Source organism: Chanodichthys erythropterus, chromosome 11 (assembly GCF_024489055.1).
Source record: "Chanodichthys erythropterus isolate Z2021 chromosome 11, ASM2448905v1, whole genome shotgun sequence".
In the NCBI taxonomy this organism is placed as follows: domain Eukaryota; kingdom Metazoa; phylum Chordata; class Actinopteri; order Cypriniformes; family Xenocyprididae; genus Chanodichthys; species Chanodichthys erythropterus.
In genome coordinates this window covers 50,360,276-50,377,888 of record NC_090231.1, presented here as the reverse complement: position 1 = coordinate 50,377,888, position 17,613 = coordinate 50,360,276, and the positions used below count along the sequence as shown (strand labels likewise).

General features: G+C 36.1%; 1 protein-coding gene across 5 annotated transcripts in view; it reads left to right on the top strand.

Annotated features, from left to right (window-relative positions):
• lrp4 (low density lipoprotein receptor-related protein 4) overlaps window positions 1-17,353 on the top strand; it is a 133,998-nt gene extending 116,645 nt beyond the window's left edge. For 2 of the 5 annotated variants that reach the window (XM_067401325.1, XM_067401324.1), the window contains 9 exons: window positions 3,701-3,835; window positions 5,421-5,529; window positions 5,813-5,957; window positions 8,707-8,820; window positions 11,285-11,387; window positions 11,474-11,538; window positions 11,630-11,717; window positions 11,844-11,985; window positions 16,857-17,353. In XM_067401325.1, coding sequence (XP_067257426.1) covers window positions 3,701-3,835; window positions 5,421-5,529; window positions 5,813-5,957; window positions 8,707-8,820; window positions 11,285-11,387; window positions 11,474-11,538; window positions 11,630-11,717; window positions 11,844-11,985; window positions 16,857-17,195 — 1,240 coding nt within the window. In that variant the 3' untranslated portion in view covers window positions 17,196-17,353. Of the gene's footprint in view, window positions 1-3,700; window positions 3,836-5,420; window positions 5,530-5,812; window positions 5,959-8,706; window positions 8,821-11,284; window positions 11,388-11,473; window positions 11,539-11,629; window positions 11,718-11,843; window positions 11,986-12,187; window positions 12,266-16,856 lie in introns of those variants that run through there. The other 3 variants (XM_067401326.1, XR_010896464.1, XM_067401323.1) reach the window with 3 other exon arrangements.
• The last annotated feature ends 260 nt before the right edge of the window (window positions 17,354-17,613 follow it).

Genomic DNA, 17,613 nt, shown 5'->3' with positions numbered 1-17,613 from the left:
AATTAACATTTTCTGAAGGATAAAAATAAATATCTCGGCTAATGCTGTAAACTATATACAGGGAGCCCTTTTTTTTTTTTTTTTACATTACTATAATATTAAAGGGGCTCTCTGTAGGAATGACACCCATTGTTCAAAATAGGTACTGCAGTCCGAATTCAAAATATTGTTTGGCCCGTCCCCTCGTTCAAAGACATGGGTTGCAAGCTTTTACAGTATATGGTTGCCAGCAACAATAGGGAGTGCAATTGACAATGAAAGCTGAGGAGACTTAAACACTATAAGCTGATGAGTTGATTTATGATTAGTTTTGTTATGCTGTTGTTCATAGAGATAATTAGATGGACTCAGAGGCTTTTTAGTAGAAATGCACCGATTGCAATTTTCTTGGCCGATACGTATTTTTTGCCGATTCCAATTTTCTTTCTAAGAATTCTAAATGACAACATATACAAACAAAAATCTACTTTTCTTCAATGCAGAGTTTTATTTTCATTAAAAAAAAGTAAAAGTCACTAATAAAATATAAACAGCTCAAATAAATGCAATAGAGGGTATGCATCAACGTCACTTTCCCGCCGAAAGCACGCTCCCTCAGCTGGACTGAGTGGCAAAAGAAGCTGCTGCGTGACCGGATTTAATAGAGGAAACTGCGAAAACACAAGTAAAACTGACGAATTACACTAAAGGTTGGAATTGAATGTGTTCCTTACAAATTGTCAAATAAATCTAATCCATGGATATTGTTCCTGACATTTATATGTGCCTGATTTCGACGCCGGGGAAATACATAAAGCAAATCTGCCTGTGTATATTTTATATAACTACAATATAGGTAGGTTTAAATCCGCGTAATCACTTATATCAATGTTATATCGTCATATTGTCCAGCCTTAAAACATATATAGTTTTATAGTATAGTTTTTGTCAGTGTTGTTTATTTAAAAACACCCAATTATGCAGAATATTAGATGTAAACTATTTAATTGATGAGTTGTCAACATAATATATAACAATACAATATATACGGTATGATTTTACCTCAAAATCAATTTGACACAAAATGATTAAATCCATGTTTATCTGCTGGAGTCAAGTTGTTTCTGTGAATTACAGTGATCCATTTGCTTTTTTTCTGTAGCTTTCGGTGGTCTTTAAATATATACCTCAAGGTTTGTGTCAAAGCTATTTGTACAGTCAATCACAAAGCTCTTTCCCGTTTTGGATGTGTTTTGTGTTTTTCGCGACATTTACGCTGAAAACCAATGCTGCCTGCCACTCAGTCTTTTGCCACTCAGTGGACGTGGTGTGGGTTTCGGTGTTAGCACGAGACCTGCAGGAATGACTAAAATTAATGCGCAGTACAAGCATTACTTAACCGGAGCGAATGAGACGAGGGAGAGAGAGGAGGCGCCCGCGCGGGTGTGTGTCGCTTCACCGTGACAGAGAAGAGAGCAGGAACGGGCAGCTGACGTTATTGCCTGATTCTCTGACCCAGTTTGTTTGCTGGTTTCCATGGCTACAATATGCGGTGTTTTCTGCCAACTGGCAACCTGTGATGTCGAAATACTATTGGATAAACTGGCAGCACATGTTTCACACAGACCAAAACAAAAACAGACATTCCGACACGGAACACATATTTTCAAAGTAGAATGTCTGGCTGTAGCATTGTTTTTCTGAGAAACAAGTAGGTGAACTCAGCATGTTTCCTAAATATCTGCAAACATATCGGGGTATTTTTATGCTTTATTAAAGCAAAAATCGTACATAGAGCCCCTTTAAAGGGATAGTTCACCCAAAAATGAAAATTTGATGTGTATCTGCTTACCCCCAGGGCATCCAAGACTTTGTTTCTTCAGTAGAACACAAATTATGATTTTTAACTCCAATCGTTGATGTCTGTCAGTCTTATAATGCGAGTCAATGGTCACACAGTTTATAAGAGTCAATAAACATGCACAGGCAAATCCAAATTAAACCCTGCAGCTCGTGACGGCACATGAATGAATGAATGAGGCATTTATATAGCACTTTCATATGTACTACTGTACACCCAAAGCGCTTTACAATCATATCAGGGGTCTCTCCTCATCCACCACCAGTGTGCAGCATCCACTTGGATGATGCGACGGCAGCCACAGTACAACGGCGCCAGTGCGCTCACCACACACCAATTCAATGGATGGGGATTATTAGGAGGCCGTGATTGGTAAGGGCCTATGGAGGGAATTTGGCCAGGACACATTGATGTCCTAAGATACGAAACGATCGGTTTGTGCTAGAAAACGAACAGTATTTATATCATTTTTTACCTCTAAAACACCACTATGTCCAACTGCGTTCAGCAATCGCTTGGTGAGGTCTGATCACGCTCTGACAACAACAGTGATGTCTCGCACTCATTGAAGTATAAGCATCAATGTGCCGTCACGAGCTGCAGGGTATAATTTGGATTCGCCTGTTCATGTTTATTGACTCTTATAAACTGTGTGACCATTGACTCGCATTATAAGACTGACAGACATCAACGGTTGGAGTTAAAAAACATCATTTATGTTCTACTGAAGAAACAAAGTCACCTACATCTTGTATGCCCTGGGGGTAAGCAGATAAACATAAAATTTTCATTTTTGGGTGAACTATCCCTTTAAAAAGAGCGCAAGTCACTTGTATTTCTTGAGGAACACTGCCCAACAGCGACACCCGCAGGTGAAGTTACAGCAGGAGTCATGCCTCCCTTTCCTCTCCTAGGAATCCATAGAAAACCATTAGACCCCATTAGAATTGCTTTGTCACGTCAAAATCAAACTTGAAATGGACTGAAAGCTTGATGACTGCAGGTTTTTTTAGTGCAATCAGCTTGCTGAAATTAAAAATACATCTTCGTGTCTGTGACAGATGGTGTTTACGGAGCATGACTGATGATCCAAAATAGCCTAAGTTGACTATTAGAAAGAAAAACATCAATACACAAATAAAATATATTGTTTAAATTATTATTGCCTTTAGTTATTATTTTGGAATGAATGTAGAAATTTCAGAACACTGCACGCCACTGCCACAGACTAATGGTAGTTTGAAAGAGTTTCCTTTTCTGGAAAGTTCACCTTGGCAAGTTATTATGAACTCCTGAAATGAACAACAAACTAACTTTGTTTTGGCCTAATTTTGTTCGAAATGACTTCACATTTAAAGTATATTGGGGCCTTTGTGCATATGGCTGATAGTGTTATCCAAAGCAACTTATATTGCATTGAAGGTACACAATTTATCAATTCATGCATTCCCTGGGAATCGAACCCATGACCTTGGCTTTGCTAGCGGAATGCACTATTGTTGGAAAGAGAAAATGAGAAATGTCGATGTTATTAAATCCTGAAAAGTATCTAAACCCCTTAGTCTAATTCTAAACTATTTTACCCAGTGTCTGTATTTTCTATGTATTTTGTATATGTAGAACAGTGGTATGTAAGCTTACTATATATATTCTCTGTGTGTGTGTATATATTGTAAACTTCCATAATGGTTAATTTTCTTTAGCTATTTTGTCTACAGGTAGTTGAATCTAGAATAAAATAATGCAGTAAGATTGCATTTATTTGAATGAGAGGGAGAGAGAGAGAGAGAAGGTAATTGCTATATATAGTTACTATATTATTACTAATGAATGCATTTCATCATTTTATTTTTTGGCAAGGTTCTTGTTCTGGACAGATTGGGGTCATATCGCAAAGATCGAGCGAGCATATCTGGATGGCACAGACAGAAAAGTCCTCATTAACACAGATCTGGGATGGCCAAATGGCTTGACACTGGACTATGACACTCGCAGGTAAAAGAGGAGAATTCATTAAGAAGAGTAGAGAGCTATATATAATGATAACCACAATAATGATTTTGTTGTATAAAATGTATATACATGTATAAAATGGACCTTAAACCCATATCAACAAAATTCTGATGCACTTTAAGGCTACATACAGTACTCTGTACAGTTTTCCCTATAGAGTGCATAATAACTTTCTGTACAAACACAGTTTGGTAATTTATGGGAGTGACAGTTGTATTCTATGACCAAATTCCCTAAAAATGCAGGTAGTGGATTTAATGTTAATGAAGCTATGTTAAACTGCAACTATCAAGTCAAGTTTTTAATGAGCATTTTTAGAATTTGTGCACATGTTGGCGTTTCCATCCAGCATTTTTTTTTATAAAAATAAAAATAGGTGTGTGAAAAAAATTGTCAAAACAGTGCTTCTGTCCTTGGCAATTTCCTCAAAAATGTACCTTTGCATTTACTAATATTACTTAGGTCAAACAGGTTGGCATTCCTGCTTCTTGTTCACAGTCATGTTTATCACTCCGTCATCGCAATTTCAAGGGTGATGCACACCAAATTATTTTTGGAGATTCACTGCCACATTTAAACACTCCTGTCACTAGGTTGCAGTGTGTATGTGGCCTTAGGTGAAACATACATACACTGTTGCTGTTTTTGACAATCATTTTCATTTCAAATTTTGTTCTCTTTTCTTTCTTTCTTCAGTTTTACACCTAGCTATACTTTTTCAATGCCACTTTACCACTAACAACAACTGGCTTTGACTGTTCAGGTACTTTCCATGAATAGGGTACAGTTAGTGTCCCATTTTTGGTTGAAATAAGGGGAACTAGCTACTGTAGCTCTGAGTAATCCTTTAGGTTAAATTTGCAAAGTTATTAATTTAGGCGTTTTTTTTTTATATATATTTCAATCATGACAACTCTCAAAATAGAGTTACTGCGTTATCTTAGTTAACTAAAACTAAAGTCATAAAAAAAAAAAAAAACTTGAAATAAAATAACCATGACTTTATTTACTTTTTCTATTTGCCAGGCAGCATTTCTCATTTTAATTTAGTTTAACTAGATGTACTAAAAGTTTATTAAAAATTAATAACAACTATGTAGACAGAAAAACAAAATATAGAAAGATATATATATATATAAGGAAAATGGAAAATAAACCCTAATTTAAAATTATAGTTTTATATCAGTGATACTAAAATAAAATTGTAGATTTATATAAGCATTTTGCTAAGAATAAAATGCTTTTAGGATTTCCTTATATATTTATTTACTTGTGCCATTTCAGTATAATAAAACAAACATTACATCACAAATCAGTGTTTTAACCGTATTAAGTCATGTCCCAAATGTTGATAACCACAATTGCAAACTTCATTGAAAAATAAAACGGCTGTTGACATCCTGAGGCTTAACACTTTCTCAAGGCACCTCTTTTCACATTCTTCATTTGCTTAAAAAGATGTCTTCCTTCAAGTGTTTCAGACTCTATTTTGTACCACAATCATGGCAAGTACCTTCAAACATTTTGGAGGACACACAACTGAATTATCACGTGATTTCATGTATAGGATCTTTTGGGTGGATGCACACTTGGACCGCATAGAAAGTTCTGACTTGAATGGCAAACTGCGTCAAATTCTCATCAGCCCCGTCTCACACCCGTTTGCCCTCACGCAGGTACCTTTCCATATCTGATCCTCACCCTCACTTATCGAATTAATGTGTCTCACTCACCTGCACCTTCATCACCTCCTGCTCCACTGACCCGTCCTCTCTTTCACTTATGTCTCTGCATTTATAACCTTAGCATGATGTTCCTTTGCATCTTTCCATTATCTGACCCTCCTTTTTCTTCCCATCTTTCTTTCTCCCCCTCTTTTTTTTTTTTTTTACCCCTTTTCTTTGTCTCCAGTTGAAACCGGTATACTCTCCTTTAACTCCTTTTTCCCGAATCTCACAGCAAGACCATTGGATTTACTGGACGGACTGGCAGACCAAGTCTATTCAGCGAGTAGATAAGCATACAGGTCGTAGTAAGGAAACTGTGCTGGCTAATGTAGAGGGCCTCATGGACATCATAGTGGTGTCACCACAAAGGCAGACTGGTAAGATTAACTTGTTGGGCCTGATCTGAAGAGCACAATGTGTCTACATGTTTTACTTTGAAGGGTTTTTGTGATATTTAATTTTTGCATACAATTCCTACGCATAGAACATTTGGGAGATGCACCTAATCTTTAAAGCAATAGTTCACCCAAAAATTAAATCATCATTTACTCACCCTCAAGTTTTTCCAAATCTGTATGAGTTTCTTTTTTCTGTTGAACACAAAAAAAGATATTTTGCAGAATGTTGGTAACCAGACAGTTGACAATAGACAGATTATTAGATTATTTGTTTTCCTAATATGGAAGTCAATGTCTACCGTCAACTGTCTGGTTTACCAGCATTCTTCAAAATATCTTCTTTTCTATTCAGCAGAAGAAGAAAAAAAACGTATACAGGTTTGGAACAACATGAAGGTGAGTAAATGACGACAAAATTTTCATTTTTGGGTAAACTATCGCTATAAGGTGAAGAGTGTTTTGTTTTCTAGAAATTTGAATAAGATGGCTTACATATGCCTGTATTAATCAGAATTTTGGCCTATAAAAACATACTCATTCAGAATATCCATTGCAAGTGAATATTAATTAATTATCCACAATAGATTTTGTCAATTCAGAATTTTAAAGATCTTTGTGTTATTGAGTTAAATCAACAGTTTGAGGAGAGAAAAATATGTATTTTTTTTATATTAAAAATATATATTTGTTATATAAGAAATTAATTTCAGTTTGTCATGATTTTTTGTGTTAGCATTTTTTAAATAAAAAAACTAATAATAATTTAGGATTTTTTATTTTGATTTAGATTATTTTAATGTATTAATATTTAATTTATTAACTAAATACTTTTTTAGTCATCTTAAGGATGCCTGGTTGAGAATTACTGCTATTCATAGTTTTCAGTCACATGATGCTGCGGAGACCTGGAGGGCAAAACATCCATAGAACTGCATTACACACCTGTCAATTTTCCATCTCAAAAGAAGAAAAACACAAACATGTATACAAAATGCAAGTTTTGGGCACTTTTGATCCATAAACTGTACATACAGCAACTGCTGCAATATTTTAATGACTAAAAATAGCGGGATGTTCTAAAACGCTTAACGTGAAAACGCTTAAAGTGCTTTAATGCACTAAGACAGTGTTATTAAAAGATCAACTTCCGTATAAACCTTATTGATAATACTGTACATTCTATTGTACAGGTGAGAAGATGAGCCCAGAATATGAACGCAAAGTGCTAAATGGTTAAAGGGTTAGTTCACCCAAAAATTAAAATTCTGTCATTAATTACTCATCCTCATGTTGTTCCACACCCGTAAGAACTTCATTCATCTTCGGAACACAAATTAAGATATTTTTGATAAAATTCGATGGTTCAGTAAGGCCTGCATTGCCAGCAATAACACTCCCTTTTTCAATGCCCAGAAAGTTACTATAAATACATTTAAAACAGTTCATGTGAGTACAGTGGTTCAACGTTTATATAATAAAGCAATGAGAATACTTTTTCAAAAATAACAAAATAGTGACTTTATTCCACAATATCTAGTGATGGGCAATTTCAAAACATTGTTTCATGAAGGTTTGAAGCTTAACAAATCTCTGCTTTTCGAATCAGTGGTTCGGAGCACTGCCAAAGTCCCGTGAACTATTGAAGTTTCAAAACACTTATGAAGTAACGAAGCCTGGTTTACTGAAATCATGAGATTTTGGCGCTCTGAACCACTGATTCGAAACAAAGGATTCGTTAAGCTTCGAAGCTTTATGAAGCAGTGTTTTGAAATCGCCCATCACTAGATATTGTGGAATAAAGTCGCTATTTTGTTATTTTTGGCGCACAAAAAGATCTTACGGGTGTGGAATGACTTGAGGGTGAGTAATTAATGACAGAATTTTCATTTTTGGGTGAACTAACCCTTTAAGCGTTTTATTTATAATGGTTCATCTACTTGCCTGTACGTAGAATGCTTTATCAATAAGGTTCGTACTGAATTTGGTCTTTTAATATCACTGTCTTACATTAGTACTTAGCACAAACCTGATAAAAAATAACTGGCGATCCATGGAGGAAAGCCTTGTTTTGCCCTTTAGGTGGGCGTTCTTATAAGAGTGTGATGTCACATGAAAACTATGAATATAGCAACATTGGCTATTGAATTTAGTTTTGAATTTAATGATTGTAATTATATGATTTTTGTCAATTTCCAAAAAATCCACTCTGAAAACAGAAACCCAGCAGCAGACAAAATGTAATTAAAATGTGATGTACTTTATTAAATAATGTCTGACTATATCACAGTGTTTGGATTCTTAAGGAAATGCTATACATAAATCCTCTGGTGGTCTTGTCTGTGGTCCAATACTGTTTCCCAGCCCTGATCCTGGGGCCCCAACATCACTGCACATTTTTTATGTCTCCCTATTCAAACAAATAAGATTCAATTCATCAGCTCTTTAGAGGAAACTCCAAGACCTGGAATGTGTGCGTCAGATATGGGAGACGTCCAAAATGTGTCCTGGACCAGAGCTGGAAAACATTAATATGTCTTAAATATGGTCTTTTGTGTGATTTGAATATAAACAATGTTGCCTATATAGCTCTATCACAATGCAATAAATGTCTTAAATATTTTCAAGATTGTTAATGATACATGAACAGAGAACACATAAATGATGAAGAAATGTTATAGTTGCCATTGATATGAATATATTAGTAACATTTACTATCTTATTGTTCTAGGTACAAATTATTGCGGCGTGAATAATGGGGGTTGCACACACTTGTGTCTTGCGAAGAGTAACAGTTTTGTGTGCGCATGTCCAGATGAGCCTGACGACAGACCTTGTTCTACAAGTGAGTTCAACAATTTTCATGGAATCACTGTTGAACATGGAGATGTTACACAAATGAATAATTATATTAATGATATGACTGCGTTTACATCTACCAGATTACCATAGGTGTTATTTTAGTGTTATGTACTATTATAGTATTTATTCATATTTTGAATTAGCTTTTATTTTTTATATTTTCAGTTTTCACTTCAATTTTAAGTTTGTTGTAATTTTATTATATACTTTTTTTAAGTTTTAGTTATTTTTTTAATTTATATTTAGCTTTTATTTATTTTTATTTGTTTTAATAATTTTAGTACTTCTAAGTTTTTCATGTAATATTTATACTTTATTTATACTTTATACTTTTTCATAACTTGCGGGAAAATTGAAATGAAATTTGCCACGCTGATAGAGGACAGTCCCAACATTACCTACAGACAATAGAGTGCCCCAGGGATGACGCGTTTTTGTAGGCCAACCCGGACGTTAGCAGCGCACGGGTTCCCTCGATCGAAAGCCTATGCATTTTTCCCATAGACTTTTGGAAAATCGCAGAAAATAAGCTCTGTGTTTAACAAAGGGTTATGACACTTACACGTTTTGTCTATCAAGATAATCTTTACAAGTTAACACAACATTTATAGATTTTGAAGCCTAAATAAAGTCGTCAGATATAAAAGGCTAACAGTAGGCTATAAACGGACTACAGCACACCATGGTCGTGGATCAACGTCGTCACCACCAAGCGTCCTCAAACTTTATTTAAAAAACAACACTATTTAAAAACATGCCAACTGATTATGATCTGTGCTGTGTATGAACACTTATCCACTTTTTCATGAGAAATGCTGTCCAAATGTCCCGTTTTTAATGATGACATCTGAAGTCCCCGCCAAAGGAAGTAGTCCCTTTTAGCAACTTGTTAGCAACCGCCGATTTTAAGACACAGTAAAAGTTAAAAAATTCACAAGTTGGTTATATCTGGTGTGTTTTATGTCATAGATCAAAACGTGAAAGTATTTAGAGGCTTTGTTAACCACAGACCTTATTTCAGGCAATTTAGCAAAAACCCATTCAAAAAAACCATAGACTTGACGGCGTTGGAACCGGAACTCCTAAAATGCTAACTCGCTTCCGGGTTTTGCCTACAAAAACGCGTAATCCCTGGGGCACTCTATTTGGTGTCTCTAAATCAAACTATCTAGCGCCACCACTTGTTCAAAGTTTGGTCATGTTTACTCTAATAAATTTTGAACCATAAGGGTTAGAAACAAAATTCGTTTTCCTCTGATTCCTTGGTTCAATGCAATTCGACCACACCCTATGATGTCATTTTCCATCATGAAACTTTTCCCATCAAATTTTCCTGCCAAAAACACTACTTTTTCAAACTCCTCTTAGAAGGTTGCTCCAATTTTCATGAAAATCAAATCAGATCATCTTCAGACTATGTTGGCAAAAGTCATCAAAAGCTTTTTGATACACCCATCTATTCTCGAATAATACGCAAACAAATTAGAAGAAGAATATGCCAAATTGGATGCAAGGCTATATCTCCGCAACGCTGTAGCATATTCTGACCAAACTTGGTACATGTCATCACAAGCATGACCTACGGCTACATGCTGCATTTCGGCTCAGTGCCACCTACTGGTCTGGATATAGCCTTTTTTTTTTTTTGCTTATAATTTCTGAACAGTTTGACCAAAAATTATAAAACTGTTAGATTCAGGACAGCATACCAAGTTGAATGATATCCAATTTTACCATATCGGCCATTTTGGGTGTTGGCCATTTTGTATTAATGTAGACAAATGCAGCATTTTTTTTTTTTTTTACGAATTACCGTATCATTACGAAACTCTGTATGAGCCATCAGCACGACGTCTTGGAGCAAGTCTTGAAATCAAATATTCATATGCTCATAACTTTTGTTGTGGATGACTTATTTTCACGAGAGCCATCTCCTTGGATTACTGAATCATTTCAGAGACCAACGATACCTAACATGCTAGGTTTCACCTTATGGTTTGTGCAACATTGCGATTTAGTATTAAAACAATGTTTGCGAATATCTTCAAAACCTTTAGTCTGATTGGGAAATTCACAATCATAGGTCGCTGGCTATATATTAAAGTCCAAAATGCCAAAATTTTGATAGTAAGTGGCTAAAAAAAAGAAAAATTGTGCATAAAAAAAATTTGTGCCTGTTGGTGGTGCTGTAAAAATATTAAATTGCCACTAACTATAATAAAGTATATGAAATATAATGCTATATTTTACTGATGAATTTACTACTTGCTTGCTGCTTTGTGCTTGGCCCCTTAATGGCTTCTTGCAGCTATATTTAATTATTATTTCAGTTTTAGATTTTGTTATTTTAGTACATCGAGTTTTTTTTCAAGTGACACAAGTTTTTTTTTTTTTTATGGTTTTATTTTTAGTTAATTATAATAACCCTGATTCTGTCTCTGGACTAGTCTCTGGTTACATTCCCACTGCACCTGAGAAAGGCACCATGGGTACTCGGGCCCCTAAACCCCCCACCACAGTGAAACCTCACAAAGGCCTGTCAGTGGTCAAGTAAGTCAACTGCAACTATCCAGACTAAAAAAAGGTTTCCTTTGAAGAATCACGTCAAATCCAATCCAAACATTTTCTCCCCACAGTTGTACAGATGCAAGTCACAATCCAGAGGACTGCTCTCAGAATAATGTTGTGTCTGCACCTCGTGGTAAATGGATTACAATTCTGTCGTATAAGAATAATGAACATTGTAAAGCAAGTGTGAATTGACCATTTGTATTTTGACCATTTTTATAAAGATGAGAGCCCTCATATCAGCTACGTGATTGGTGGAGCTCTGTCAATTTTGGCGATCCTGATACTCATAGCTGCATTCATTATTTACAGGTAGGTCACAGGGTTTATGAAGCACTTTATAAAGTTTCATAAAATTTCATGAATGAATTCCATTTCTCAGCTGCTCATACTAACATACATATATAATTTTATTTTTTTTTTTTTTGGGCTTTCCAGGCACAAAAAATTCAAGTTTGCAGATCCAGGAGTGAGCAACTTGACTTACAGCAACCCTTCATACAGAACTTCAACACAGGAGGTTAAAATAGAAACTGCCCAGAAACCTACAATAAACAACCAACTGCGATATAAAAAAGAGGTATTGTTTATTGTTCTTTCCTTTTTCACTGTTGAAAATTTCACAAAAGAATCATTTCGATGAATGTAAATTATTGTTGATGTTGTTTGACGTCAGCCATGACTGACATAATTGTTCTCATCATTTTCGTGAGCAGTACTTGGATCTCTTTACAGAGTCCCCACTCATCTTTTTTTTTTCCCCCCCATGTTCTCCACGGCAGCTCAATCATCCTTACAACTCCCTTTCTCCTTTCATCTTTTGACAACCCCCTTTTATTTTCATCAGAATGGCAAACAAGGTAGTCAAACAAATTGGGGAAAATATTCTTGCTTCCCCAATTTTAAGTCAGCCTTGTGATTGAGACCAACTGTTATGCTCGAATGCTCAAATCCAGCATCCAAACGTTTTCTTCATGCATGTAATCAGTTTGAAAAGAATTTCTGCATGAAAGTGCAAGCAAGATAGCATTTATAGATGTTACAATTTGTTATGATTTTATAATATTATAAAGGAGCAATTTCTTAGCCTATACTGCCTGAGGTAGCATGAATTGTGAACCTTTTCTTTTGAAGTGCAGTGGTTGCAGTGATGTTGTTTTATTCTTAAAGTCAGCATGAAATCAAAATTGATACTATTTACTTTGTTAGTGCGCATTACTAGTCTTGTGGTGAACAATTCATCCGTGCAAGTTGATTCTTAGTAATCTTTGATAAAAATCTGAAAATGTACTTTCCCTCTGGGATGGCCTTCCTTCTCTGTTTACGTCACTTTGACATTCTCTCCAACTGTCAGTCTGCTGCGAGCTTTGACAGTGAGCTGAATGGAACGCCCACTTTTCCAGATCCAATCGATTCCCAGTGGGGAAAAAACAAGCCAGGCCTTTATTTTTTATCATGCATTATTCTTTTTCACTCTGAAAGTACGTCACAATACGTAAAGTAGGTCACAACTTCCGGTTCACAATGATTTTAATGCCAAAGAAATAGAAATACTGTACTGTTTTAAAATCAACATGAAACCCCCTAAGCAGAAAATGTCACTTAAAGGGATAGTTCACCCAAAAATGAAAATTTGATGTTTATCTGCTTACCCCCAGGGCATCCAAGATGTAGAGGACTTTTTTTCTTCAGTCGAACGCAAATTATGATTTTTATCTGCAACCGCTGCCGTCTGTCAGTCAAATAATAGCAGTGATTGGGAACTTGAACAATAAGAGTCGAAAAAACTTCCATAGACAAATCCAAATTAAACCCTGCGGCTCGTGACGGCACATTGATGTCCTAAGACACGAAACGATCGGTTTGTGCGAGAAACCGAACAGTATTTATATAATTTTTTACCTCTAATACACCACTATGTCCAACTCCGTTCAGCTTCCGGCTAGTGAGGTCTGATCGCGCTCTGACAACGGAAGTGATGTCTCGCGCTCATTGAAGTATATGGGCGAGACATCACTTCAGTCATCACAACGCGTTTTTTGACTTCACTAACAGGAAGCTGAACGAAGTTGGACATAGTGGTGTATTAGAGGTAAAAATTATATAAATACTGTTCGGTTTCTCGCACAAACCGATCGTTTCGTGTCTTAGGACATTAATGTGTCGTCACGAGCCGCAGGTTTTAATTTTGATTTGTCTAAGCAAGTTTTATTTACTGTTATAGTTGAAGTTCCCATCTACTGCTATTATTTGACTGACAGACGGCAGCGGTTGGAGTTAAAAATCATAATTTGCGTTCGACTGAAGAAAAAAAGTCACCAACATCTTGGATGCACTGGGGGTAAGCAGATAAACATCAAATTTTCATTTTTGGGTAAACTATCCCTTTAATAGAAGTAACATGGGTTGTAAAATGCTAATAATAGCATATCATTGTGAAAAAGAAGTGCACTTAATTGGATTTTATTGAATGTGCACTTGTATTGTACTTCAAATCTTAAAAGTATATTTTTAAAAGCGTACTTTCAGATTGAATAATAACAATAAAATAAAAGGCCACTTAGTGTATTTAAAGAGAGTACACTTTCATGACTGTCTTAATACACTTAAGTAGTGCACTTTGTAATAATGTCCATTTTTATTGTACATTCAAGTTGTACAAGTCATTGTTTTAATAATCTTTTGTCATGTTTTAAAGAAGTACACTTATTTTGATGTGTTGACTAACATACTAAAGCACATGTAAAGCACTTGATTATAATTTGAACTGTAGTGTGTTATTCAGTATTAAATTTAAAATAAAGATGTACTTAGGGATAGTTCACCCAAAAATGAAAATTCTGTCATCGTTTAATCTCCCTCGAGTTATTTCAAACATGTACAGTATAAATTTCTTTCTTCTGCTGAACACAAAAGAAGTTATTTTGAAAAATGTCTGTAACCAAGAGTTTATGGGCTTCATTGACTTCCATAGTATTTTTTCCCATACTATGTAAGACAATGGTTCCCCTCAACTGTTTGGCCCATTTTCTTCAAAATATCATCTTTTGTGCTCAACAAAAGAAATAAATGTATACAGGTTTGGAACAACTTGAGGGAGAGTAAATGACAATTTTTATTTTTGGGTGATCCCTCTCCCTTTGATTCATACTTCAGTGGGTCAAAAAAAAACACTATTAAAGGTGCAGTAGGTGATGTGAGAAATGTTAACGTTAGCCTGCTAGCATTAAAGGCATACAATCCCACCCTACCTGCAAATCCTCAAACACATTAAGAAGGCACACACACACACAGCTGCTCTCGGCAAAGCCTCACAAGAGACGGTGTTAAACTACCTCATGTCTCAAAGCACATAGCATTACAATAATAAATAATGTAAAAAACTTAGAGAGCTTGTACCTGACTGCTGCAGACTCATTTCGGTGTTGACACTGTTGACATGAATGCGGATAATTCCAGGTCTGAGAACACGAACCGTACAGGGTACAACATCACAGGTTGCCGCCTATTAATTACGGTAGTTATGGCTTGAACGCAGCATAAGCGTATTGTTTTGGAGGAACTGTAAAAGGTGGCTGCTATTTGTTTGCGGTGCTCTGTGACTGATGTCTATATAAACTCTGCGTAGCATTAAAGGGATAGTAAAATGAAAATTTGATGTTTATCTGCTTACCCCCAGGGCATCCAAGATGTAGGTGACTTTGTTTCTTCAGTCGAACACAAACAATGATTTTTAACTCCAACCGTTGTCGTCTGTCAGCCGTATAATAAGAGTGGATGGGAACTCGTTCGATAAGAGTCGAAAACACTTCCATAGACAAATCCAAATTAAACCCTGCGGCTCGTGACGACACATTGATGTCCTAAGACACGTAACGATCGCTTTGTGTGAGAAAACGAACAGTATTTATATCATTTTTTACCTCTAATACACCGCTATGTCCAACTGCGTTCAGCACTCGTTTAGTGAGGTCAGATCGCGCTCTGACAACGGCAGTGATGTCTCGCGCATATACTTCAATGAGTGCTAGACATTACTTCCGTTGTCAGAGCGTGATCAGATCTCACTAACCGAGTGCTGAACGCAGTTGGACATAGTGGTGTATTAGAGGTAAAAAATTATATAAATACTCTTCGTTTTCTCACACAAAGCGATCGTTACGTGTCTTAGGACATCAATGTGTCGTCACGAGCCGCAGGGTTTAATTTGGATTTGTCTATGGAAGTGTTTTCGACTCTTATCGTATGAGTTCCCATCCACTCTCATTATACGGCTGACAGACGGCAACGGTTTGAGTCAAAAACCCTTTGTGTTCAACTGAGCAAACAAAGTCACCTACATCTTGGGTGCGCTGTGGGTAAGCAGGTAAACATCAAATTTTCATTTTTGGGTGTACTATCCCTTTAAATGCGTTGATGACGTATGATGTCTGCACGAACAGGGTGCGCGAGGGTATGTAAAAACATACGTTGACAGGCAGGTAGGACATTGTATTATTTTATTCGGACCGAATATAATAACTGGATGAACATTTTATGGTCCTACGCCTTCCACAGATGATATATATTTATAAAAATACATTTAGACCATTTAACATAGTGATTGCTTTTAGAATATGAGGAGACTTTCTACCAGTATAACAAAAAATGTTTCTGTAGAGAATCACCTATTGCACCTTTAAGTTGCATTTAATATAAATTTAAACTATATTTTCATTTAAGTTCAATCAAGTGTGTGAAAACATTACATTCAGATTACACTTAAAGGGTTAGTTCATCCCAAAATGTTGTCATTAATTACTCACCCTCATGTTGTTCCACCCCAGTAAGATCTTCATTCATTTTCAGAACACAAATTAAGATACTTTTGAGGAGATTCGAGAGGTATATGACTCATTCATAGACAGCAATATAATCACCACTTTCATGGTCCAGACTGTTAAAGCAGTCGACGTGACTGCAGTATTTCAAGATATTGTTGAAATAAAGTTGTTATTTTTGTTTTGTTTTTTGGCGCGCAAAAAGTACTGTATTCTCGTTGCTTCATTAAAATTTAGGTTGAACCACTGCAGTCATGTCAACGGTTTTAACGATGTCTTCAGTACCTTTCTGGACCCTGAAAGTGGTGATTATATTGCTGTTTATGGACAAGTCATATACTTCTCAGATTTCATCAAAAATATCTTAATTTGTGTTCTGAAGATTAACGAAGGTCTCACGGGTGTTGAACGACATGAGGGTGAGTAATTAATGACAGAATTTTCACATTTGGGTGAACTAACCCTTTAAGTATATATATTTTTTCTGTAATAAGTTCTTTTAATAAGTATTACGTAATAAGTATGCTAAAGGGTACTTCCTTTTCACAATAGTATCTCCAAATTACAGTGATATTATAAAGTTAGATTGAGTTTAAAGTCTCTTCTAATGGCAGTTGAATGTCATCTGTAGGTCCAGGGCGTTGGGGATGGAGGCTACACTAAAGAGAAGATCCGCATCGTGGAAGGAGTTTGTCTGCTCTCAGGAGAGGATCTTTACTGGGAAGACTTGAGGCAGTTGAAGGTGTGTCGAGGAGCTGGGCTTCACGCCTGCATGCGCACAGATACCGTCTCACTACAGGCAAGCTCCGCCTCTCTGAACGATGGAGAAACTGAACAGCTGCTGCAGGGTGACCAATCAGAGTGCTCGAGTATTAACACCACCCATGCCATAACGGCTCAACATCATAGTGCGCATCCCGACACCGGCTGGGTCCCGAACCGTAAAGCCTCCACTGAGAGCGAAGTGTGAAAATGTACGAACAGATGCGGTCAACATGGAGGTAGACATATACGGGAAAACAGAAACGTCATTGAAGATTTCTCTTTAAAATTTGCCTGAAAAAGGCTTGAATGCACACTGTTATTAGAAGTAAAACAGGTAGGTACAGTCATATGGACCATATAATATATATAATATATATATATATATATATATATATATATATATATATATATATATACTTAAGCAGCTGGTACAGAGGAAAGCTAATGCATAAATACACCAACAGCCAAATGAACTGTAAATAGATTTGAGAGAGACCTCATACTTGAAAGTTTCCTTCGCATTACTCTAAACGTCAATAATACATATATAAAACGGTACATGACATGTGCACACAAACCCTTGCTCAGTTCATCTGGATTGCCTCTAATGTCTTCTGCCCTCT